This window comes from Embiotoca jacksoni, unplaced genomic scaffold, assembly GCF_022577435.1.
Source record: "Embiotoca jacksoni isolate LCO1_2020_lvr unplaced genomic scaffold, fEmbJac1.0.p SCAF_16, whole genome shotgun sequence".
In the NCBI taxonomy this organism is placed as follows: domain Eukaryota; kingdom Metazoa; phylum Chordata; class Actinopteri; family Embiotocidae; genus Embiotoca; species Embiotoca jacksoni.
Window position 1 is genome coordinate 4,438,298 of NW_027185296.1, and position 10,665 is coordinate 4,448,962.

At 42.6% G+C, this 10,665-nt stretch overlaps 1 protein-coding gene across 1 annotated transcript; it reads right to left on the minus strand.

Annotated features, from left to right (window-relative positions):
* Positions 1-6,707: 6,707 nt before the first annotated feature.
* On the minus strand, positions 6,708-10,220 carry s1pr3a (sphingosine-1-phosphate receptor 3a). The gene is given in 3 exon segments (XM_069149936.1): positions 6,708-7,999; positions 8,001-9,204; positions 9,982-10,220. Coding segments are annotated over 2 exon segments (1,200 nt in total). The 5' UTR covers positions 9,075-9,204; positions 9,982-10,220; the 3' UTR covers positions 6,708-7,873.
* Between the last annotated feature and the right edge of the window lie 445 nt (positions 10,221-10,665).

The following is a 10,665-nucleotide window of genomic DNA, read 5'->3' on the forward strand; positions in this document are numbered from 1 at the left end:
GGCGGCAGCTGTTAATTCATCAGATAAGCTTGGAGGAATGAACACCTGTGATCACAATGGAGCCAGACAACATTTTAGGAAACCACATAACGTGCGCATGAAATACACAACCACATACAAAATAACGGTATTCAGTAAATATTTTTTTTTCACAGAGGGGATTTTGATATGCCTCAGTTGGAAAACCAATGGTGCAAACCAATGAATGGATGAGTTCTATTTAGCTGCTTTAGTTTCAAGGTGTTCAAAGTGTCCGTAATGAAAAAGGCCCTTTCAAACAGTGGTTAACCCTAAAACACATTTTTCAAAGTAAGTAGTTTCATATTTGTCACATTAAAAGAGATGCCAGCTGATATTAAATGGTTCCAAATGAAAATGAAAGTTCTACCATTTTACTGAGGAAAATACCATTTGAATCTCAAAAGACAATCCGAGGTAAAAGGTCAAAAGAAATGAAAACAATTTTAAAAGGAGTTTCTTAAATTCTTGTCAGGCAAAGACATTTTGACTTTTTTAGTTAAAGGAAAAAAAAGTATCATCTTAGAAATGTGGACTTGTAAATTAGAGATTCAATTATTTTTTTTAATTTTTTAATTAATTTATTTTTTTAAATCAATGCTGCACAAGCAGGAATGTCCAACTGTCAAGTGTCTGGATTCTACAATTTTCGTATCGCGCCTCAATTATTATTACACACGCGCCTCCGCTAAAGGCATGTTTTCCAACTACCCAACCACAGAAGACATTATGCAAGTGTTTTCACAGGCTGGGTACACTTCCTTACAGCCAAACTGTACTTCATGTACAAAATGAATCCAACGCCACTTTAACATTTTGCTTTCTAAGTTGCAGGAAGGGAATCAGCCATCTGTGCACACACTCTCAATTCCACAAGTGTGGGACGGGACACGCATGTAAGACTCGGAAGCCTCTGTCCTCCCTCTCATTTATCCCCGATCCCAGACATGCTAATCCCTGCAGTTGTGGCAGGCAGCCATGGAGGAGATGGATTGGAGGTCAGTGTGAGCAGGTGTGTGCATGCCATCATGTTCTGCCAAAAGACTGCAATCAGAGAAGGTTTGGGGAGGAAAGCAGCTGCTGTTTTGGAGGATCTGGAGGTGGTGGGGGGGGGAGGGGGTGGGGCAACTGGGAGAGATGGCTTATGCACTCCTGCCACCTATCTGCTGTGTTAGACTGGCATTCAAAGGCTTGTTGCTGAGACTTGACCAACACGGTATGTATTACTTAATAAGGTATTTAACTTTTGCAAGAGAGACCTGAGTCGGGGAAACAGAGCAGAGATAACACGCGCAGCAAAATGCAGCCAGTCTCACACAAGCACCATCAACAACTATCACAGTCTGTTGTCTTTAAAAGGTACCCAATTTTTAAATATTAAATTCCATTTATGTGGTGCAAAGTATTGAACAGCAGCTTTTCCAAATTCAGTATTTAAAAATGAGATCTGTTCTGATGAACTGAGGATTTATATTTGAGAGGAGATTTGATGTAGCTTTTGTGCGAGACATTTCGCCACAAAAATTGGGTAGTTTCGTTTTTGTTGCTAGTGACGACCAGCCTACATTTTTGCACAGTTCACGGGGCTGAGGACGATATTTAATGTCTTGTAAAGAAACGCCGCCCACAGACATAAATGTATCAAGCTTTTATGGTGGACTGTACGCTGTGTGAGAATAAAATATCTCCATACTCAAGAACAGACATGACGGCCTGTGGTTGATGCAAAATAGATTCCCTGTCCCTGAGAGAAAATTATTCCACAAGAACAAGAAACTATATTTATCTCAAGCTACAGATTCTTAATCATCAATGATGGCTGGTGAACAATTTATTCATTAATCAATAAGTCAATCAATCAATTTCAATACTAGACTAATTATTTAGGTATTTTCATAAGGAAAAACAGTTATTTGTTCCAGTGTTTCTGTTTCATACAATTGAAACCGTCGGCACCGGGAAATTAAGATGAGCATTTTTCACTATTTTCAGAATTTTTTTTTTAGAAGGATTAATACATGAAAAAAAAACTTAATTAAGAGATAATAATTAGACACAGCCCTTCAAGGAACACAACACTCTGGGCTCCCATCTGATAACTTATTGTCTCAGAGTTGTTCAATATAGATGGTTGTTTTTGCCGTTGCTAAGGATGAAAAAGGAAATTGTAAGAATGACTTGGATGATAAAATGGCTCTCAAATCAAAGTATGCTGTTTTTAGTCTGCTTGTCTTCTTGATCATCACTATACGGGAAAATTACTGACAGTGGGGTGTTGAAGAGGATGCTGGGAGGAGTGTCCACCAATCCAAATCTCAGCGAGCTCCTTCAGATGTCCTCCTACGATGTGACCTTTGCCTCGGCTTCCTCCCAGCTGCTCCCTGGATAAAGCCCTCTGATCCTGGGGAGCTTATCACCAAAGTCTGCCTGGATCTTTGCTTTCTTTGTTCCACATGTAATTACACTATATATTGGATCGGAAAGCGGCGGAGGCAAAGGTAGGGGAGGAGAGTCATCACACACCCGATGAATGTGTCTGTGTCCTCTGGTGAGAGTAGCACAACTCGGCTGTAGAGGAGGGAATGGCCTCCCAGCGTGAGCGGCCGAATCCAATGGGACCCCTCGCTGCTCTCAGCCTGGCCCCACTCTACATCTGAGCTGCATCAAAAAGGGACTTGAGAATGACAGAAGTGTTTCATAATGGCACATTCAGTGGCTCGGACCAGATGGAGTCTTTGTTCTTTCAAGCGCACACGGCGCAAACACGTCTGGTGCACGAAAACGTGGCACATGCAAATGCGCACGCAAGCACACACATGCATGCATGCTTCCTGAGAACACAGCGCTACAAAGCCAGGATCATGATGACGGGGAGAGGAGTGGGGGGTGATTCTCTTGTCCTCTGTCGTGTTCACATTAGTCATATGCAAATAGGCATTGTGCACAGAGAATGACACAAATCCACCATGTCTAAATCCTCAAAGAAGACTGGTGACGGCTATTTAGTTAACATGATTTATTAAGGTATTTGACCCAGTTAGTACACGGGACATTTATGGTGTTTGTTTCAGGAAATTTAATCAGTCATAGCTTGAATTTGAGGACATGAAGAAGAGGATTTGAATGAAAAAGTGCATTAATTTTACCTGAAATTCAGGCCTCTCAGCTGAAGCCATCCTCTTTATCTAGATGAAAGGCAAAGAGGAAATGAAAGAGTGTCGATGAGAGGTGAAATATTTTGTCTTTTAACCTCATCTTCATTGTGTGACTCATTTATTACTTTCTCCTATAATAACCATAATGACTATTCATTGTTTGCTTTTGGGGATGTTTAGCTAAATTCAGAAGGAGGACGAGTGTTCTGGGAGAGGATGTGGTCATGGTGGAGGGGTACAAGTACCTGGGGGGCTCCATCGACAGCAGACTCAGCCGGAAGACCAACATCAACGCTGTCTACACGAAGGGGATGAGTCGACTCTTTTTCTGGAGGAAACTTCGATCCTTCAATGTGTGCAGCGAGATGTTGGAGATGTTCTTCCAGTCTTGTTGTGGCCAGTGAACTGTACATCCCCGTAGTCTGCTGGGGGAGCAGCATTGGAGCCGGAGACACCAACAGACTTAACAAACTGGTTAAGAACGCCGGCTCCATCATCGGCTACAAACTGGACAGCCTGGAAAAGGTGGTGGAGAGGAGGACGCTGAACAAACTGTCATCCATATTGGATAATCCTGACCACCCTCTCCACCACCTGCAGCAGGGACAGAGGAGCACTTTCTCCAACAGACTCATCCAGCTCCGCTGTCACAAGGACCGATACAGGAGATCATTCCTCCCCGCCGCTATCAGACTGTCCAATAACTCACCCCTGGTCAAATCCATCCTACATAAATAACACCGTTGCACTGTTGTTTGTTTTGTGATGTAAGTCTATCTATCTATGTATTCGTCCATCCATCCATCCATCCATCTAAATTCATGAGTAGAGTTACTTTAAAAAAAAAAAAAAAAAGGAAACAGGCATTGCTGCAGTTTAAGCCAAGCTTTAGGTTCTACTTATAAACCATTATCAGTGACAATAAGTGGTGTCAGGAAATAACAGCTAATCATCATCAGCACATCTTCAATACCTAGAGTTCTCAACATCATGTAAACCAAATAAGTTTATAGCCTCTATCTGCTCATGGATGAAGAATATTTACTTGGGTAAACCATTTCCCTGGGTCTGTGTTTTTGAAGATTGTCCACAGATTGACATTTTTTTCTTGCGTTGTTTCCAATTTTGTTCCACATGCCAGGTTTGAATGACAAAGCTTCTTAATATCAAATATATGTTTGAATGTATTACATGATGTCTAAATGCTCATAGTACAAACGATTTAAGGAGTTTAAGTAGTATAAGTAAAAATAGTGGCGCATGAGTGAAGGAAAACGCATCAAATTTTGGAGCGGATCCAAATCACGGGGAGGATCCGTGAATCGTTTTCCCCTTCAGTGGAAGACAGGTAGGACTTACCTCTGTGTCACGTCACATGTTACGCCATACGTCACTTCCTATTGCCGTTATTGCACCGTGCCGGTGTCTTCATATCTATCTTAGCTTGTAAATCTTGACTCACCAACAGTAAATCACTCTGGACAGCAGCTTGTTTATATTATAACACATGCTTTACTCTTTTCAAGCACGTGTTGCAAAATTTCTTTGCTAATTTCGTATTTAACGCCGTTATTTCAGGCCTATTAGCATAGTTAGCAATGACTCTTCCTCCGGCTATCTCCTGCTCAGTGTGTCAGATGTTTTAGTTTTACTTCTGCCTCCTTTAAGGATAAGGATTTCTGTAATAAATATAGTGTTTTGGCAGCATTGGAGGTCAGGCTTTGCACCATGGAAACCTATCCATTCATTGTGGAAGCTAATCTGATCCCAGTAGCCGCTGCAGGCCAACCGATTCCCTGTTCCCTGTCCCTGAGCATCAGTAAGCCAGGCCGGCTGGGTGACAGCACAAAGGAAACAGCTCGAAAACAGAAGCCTGTGGGAGGCACATGGCCGTCCACCTCTGAGTCTGGTTCTGTTGCAGGTTTCTTCCTGTTGAAAGTGAGTTTTTCATTTCCACACTGTCCCCAAATGCTCATGTGGGAGTTGTTGGATTTCTCTGTAGTATTGAAAGGTGCTAACCTTACTATGTAAAGTGCACTGAGGTGACTTGTGTGGTGAACCGGTAAGAAACATGGCTGTGCGGTTACAGCTTGGCACAAAGCATATTTTCACATCATTCTAGTAGGTTTGGAAATATATCCAGATATAGCCGATGTAGGAGTTGAAGTGGCAGATTTGAACAATTACAGAAGAGTGGACTGTTGGCCTTGACTGAGGTCTGCTCGCCCCTTGTGCCCTTCTAGTTACTTGTGTCAACAGGTGCACCAGCAGATGTTTATTACCTGTTGTTTACCACCTACCATATTGATAATTTCTTTAAAAGTAAAACGATAACTGCAACAATTCCCTGTCTTGTTGGACTTTTGTATCACTGGATCTTCTGAGCAAAATATCTGATGACGGCACCATTATTCTGTAGGCTACTTTTATCGCCTGTGTGTGTTTTCTTTGTAGTTATCATTGCAAACCTACTTTCAGACAAGAAAAAGAACACGTTAATTAAACTAAAGCAAATCAGGATTTGAAACAGGATTATAATGGTGTTAAGAAAGATGAGAGGGAATAAAAGGGAGCAGGAGGCAGTTCCCTGACTACAGATCACGCTATACTGCTCAACATTTCGGCATCTTCAAATGTTCCACATGGCATAAGGCCACGATCATCCCTGGCTAATTCAGGAAAGAGAGTGTTCAAACATTTCTGACAGGAAGCAGTCGGTGACCTTTTAAGCTGGAAATGCTCGGCTGGTATTGACTCCTCGCTGTCTTTTTCCGTTCGAACTGGAGGTGCAGAGCAGAGACGCATCCTTTAGCTGAGGTTCGTATGAAATGCCAGCCTGTCAGCTCCTGCCTGCGCTTTGCTGTGCATTGTGGTATGAAGAACAAGCTGCTGTAATCAGCCTATTTATCGGTTCAGTTTAACCTTGAGTGCAGCAGGTTTTTGGACGAAAAACAAAGTAATTGGATGTGTACCCACTATCACTTAAACTATTTGATCATTTCTCAGAATTCATTTCATTATGCCAATCAAATCCTTTTCACGTTACCACATCCCTAAATACACATTTTCTCCACGGTAGATTCATGCAATATACCTTTCATCAGGAATGGAAGTGATCTCACTGACAGGAAACCCCGAGTTTTATGAAATATCAAAAATTCTTTGCATTATTCATCGATGTCTGACCCATGTCTGCCTGTGAATGAGAGTCGGAGAACATCAATCAGAACTTCACATTAGGATATTAAACGAGTGCAGCAGGTTAAATCATGGCATTTCTCCCTTCCTGTCTGTAAAAGAAATTAACAATCTCACCAATTAGAATATTTTTTCATTAATATGTGTATAATGTAAGGATTGACCTTTCATCAGAGCCTCGACTACAACAGAAAAGCTACAGACAAAATCTCCAACACTGACTTTTATGTATGTTCCCTGCAGAGAGGAAGGGGGTTGAGAGCAAGAAAGCCCCCGATTTAACAAAACAAAATGACACGTGGAAATCTGATCATATGAATAGAATTTTATTTGCTATATAATGGTATCAGACACTACATCACCCAAAGGCAGAAATTTCCCTTACAGTCTACCGCCATTAAATAATTCACATCCAGCACTCTTATTCATTAGTGGTTAGTTGATGTGTGAGTGGTTTTTAGATGTGCTGATGAGAAGCAAATATCTTTATGAGTAGCTATTAGCCATGCTAATTCAGCTCCCAGTGTGGCTTACACAGACAAGGTAGAGCTTAGACTGATGAAAGAGAAACCATGAGTGGTGATGACGAGCTGAGCCTGAAATGTCCGGGGGAAAAAAGGCAACCGTGCAGAAGTTGACCCCGACTGATTACAGCTCCACTCTCGGGAGAAACTTTGCATTCTTGCCCACTAGTGGTAATTTAATAATACCTGTGACATTTTTATTTATCTTACAATTTTGGGTGTGTAATGAACATCAAAGCCTCATGAGGCTGCTACTCTGGCAATACAATTTTGGTCTTGTTTGCTCTCACAGTGCATTGCAAATAATCCTTAATATAGTCAACGATAAAGTCTTAGTACCGTGATGTTTTTTATGCACACAAAGCAAAAAAATATACCAGTTTACAGTATTAAATTGGCAAATGTTTTCACAGAAAATAAATAGTCTACCAAATCAAGGTGTGATGGAACGTGCAGGTGATTAAATAATTCCCGCATATAGCACATGCAAAAAAAAAGTGCCACAATTTGATTGTTTCTACTTGGAATGACAAAATAAGAAAATAAACATATTGACAGACACAACACTAAATAAAGTTAAGTATGCTATGTTGTTGTTTGAAGCATTACCAAGACTTCCGCGGGCATGGGTTAAGCCAAAGGATAAACATTTCCAATTTCATGAAAGTGTCTAGTGTCTTTTTGAAACGTTAACATTGATCACTGTGTGAGACAAACACAACATTTCAAGGAATCGGATGTTGGAAATCATTTTACTGAGTTTCTGTAAATAGTGGCTTTAAATGACTCTGATTGTACTTGCATCTACAATCTGGATTTATTTGGTTCCAACTGAATGTCTGAGCTTTTTTATCAACACATCGTCTAATCCATGCTACGCTAGCCATAGTGCACAAACAAAAAGTGGCTGATTGTAGGACTATGTCAGTTCTGTGTCTACTTCTGTGTGACTGAGAGCCCTCATTTAGGTGCTTCCACTCAGAACTTGTTGAGAGGCGGCAGCGCCCCGGCCTTCACAAGCACAGCTGAGAGCAGGTCTGCAGGCCCAGAGGGGTGGGCCACAGCAGTGGCAGAGGGGTCTCCGTGCTTGTTGTCAGAGTTGTGGTGGTGTGGGAACCTTCCCTCTGTTCAGTGTGGACTTGCCACCACCACTGCCCCCTCCTCCACCCAAACTGCTCTTGCTGTTTTCCACCGTAGGGATGACCGTGCCAAGGTTGGGGTTGCCCACCACGGTAGTCCCGGTGGACTCCATGCTGGTCTGACAGCAGCACAGCAGTCTGAAGAAGGCGGCTCTCATCTCTCTGCTGGACAGAGTGTATATCAGCGGGTTGAGGGCAGAGTTGAGCACAGCCAGGGCAATGAACCAGTCCACCTGGTAGAGCACAGGGCACTTATCTGGGCTACAACCAACATCCAGCAGGAGCAGGAGGAACAAGGGGGCCCAGCACATGACAAACACTCCAAGAACAATAACCACAGTCCGCAGCAGGGCCAGCGAGCGCTCCGAAGGCCGGCTGCTCACCCTGCGGCCGCTGGAGGTCACTAGGCGGTAGATCCTGATGTAGAGGATGATGATGGCCACCAACAGGGCGCTGAACACACTGATGCAGAAGGCAACGTAACTCTTAGCATAGAGCGGCAGCACAGTGGAGCAGGAGGGCAGATTGTTTAGGCAGTTCCAGCCCAGGCTGGGCAGGGCGCTGAGCAGCACTGAAACAAGCCAGCAGGCCGCCAGCAGTGCTAGAAGTCTACCGCGACCTGCTGTCTCACAGGGACGCAGGCGCACCATTGTCATGTGCCTTTCAATCCCAATGGCCAAAAGGCTGAAGGTGGAGGCACTGAGGGCCACAAACATGCTCCCTTCCCTGGCCAGCCACTGCACCGGTGTCAGGAAGAAAGTGTTACGTCCTGAGGTAAAGATGTTCACCACATAGGCTATACCAGCCAGCAGGTCTGACAGTGCTAGGTTTCCAATGAGGAAGTACATGCGGCTGTGAAAGCGCTTGTTCCTCCACAGAGCGAGCAGAACTGTGACGTTCTCCAGGACGATCAGCACGCAGATGAAGAGCAGCACAGCCATCTTACAGGCGCCGCCACTGCGAGGCCGGTCCCACTTCCCTGAGTGGTTGTAGTGGCTGACGATGACCACATTCATCCCTTCCTCAATCATGTTCCCCATACTGCCTGGCCCTTCCTGGCCTTCCTCGGTCACACAGAAGAGGGCGCCACAACACTGGACACAGCAGAGGGAGTCGAGGCTGCTCAACCTGGCAGAGTCACAACTGGCATCTTACAGCCTCCTCAGAGACCTGCCAATCAAAGGAGGTTTGAAGATAACGTTTAGCCATTCAAAAACAACATTTTGTTTAATTTTGGTTAACTTGTTTAACAAAAATAAATCTGGAGGAGAACTCTAATCATTTGGAATAGTTTTGAAGAAACATCAACAATAGGAACGTGCAAAAAAGTTAAACATTACCATACCATAACAAAATCTTTGAAATTCAAAATCTCTTTCACATAAGTGTCCTGAACAAAAAAGCAGGACACTTCAATACACAAATAACATATAGACTAACACAGTACAAGACAAAGACTTGTACAAATACAAGAAAAACAATTAAACAAGAATATTAGGACATCACTAGCTATCTTTATCACCCTTATTACTTGAACAAAGGTATAGAGCCGTTAAAAAAAAATCATATACCATAAACTTAATAATTTCTGACTAAAATGAATACCTTGTGAAAGTATTCTGGCTCATAGATAAAAGATCGATGATGAAAAAGGTACGAAAATACTTCACGTTTCCCCGCCCTCATACTTAAGCCTAAATATGTGTTTCCCATTTCATAAACATTACAAATATATACTTTCCGTCATAAAAAGTAAAATAAATAGACTTGGCGAGGTTAATCATTATTTCAGTTTAAACAAGATGCCTATTCGTAAAAGTCTTGGTTATGGAAAAGTTGTCCAAATTTATATGGAGCGCGTTTGGGGACTAAGGTCCAAAATATAGTACCAAAGCCCAGTCTTTGCACAATTGGTTTATTATTCACAGCGACAGAAAGTTATCGTACCTTTCGCAGTTATGGGACTCCTCTAAACATTCCGCCTGTGTGGCGAGATTTTGCAGAATTTTGAAGATATTTTTCTCTCGCGTAAAGATGCGCAGGCACAAACGTGATGGCCAATGAAAAATCTTCAATGTTAAGTCAAAAGTCAGTTTCTTCTTATTGCCCGTAAAAAAATATTGTTCTCAAGTATTCCTCAAAACGTCCACAGTAAGTTCTGTCCTAAACTTTTTGTCCTCTCCGCGCCGTGACTTGCCAGCTCTGGCTGACCCGCTCTCACCCCTCCCACCCCGTGGGGCGGAATCTTCGCTTACCTCTCCGTTTAGGTTTCACCAACAATTATGAGTCAGGAGAGGTCAGAGCAACGCTGTCACAGCGCCACACTCTCAAATGTTTTACAGATGAGTCCCTTTGTATCTAAAACGATGCAATCAATTTTCCAACAAGCAGTCAGGGTGAGTTTGAATGATTTGCTTTATTTGTCAGGTGTAAGTCAAAGAGTTTTGGTTTTGGTCTTGTTGAACTCAGAGCAGCTGACTGTTTCAGGGAAGAACATCTAATTTGTGTGATCCAAATGTGTCATAAAATTACATGTCTTAGATCTACTTGTCCCAACACAGGTTTTTGCCCCATGGGCTTTATGTGCTCTGTGGAGTTGCTCAATCTTAAATTAAATCTTACACACCTAAT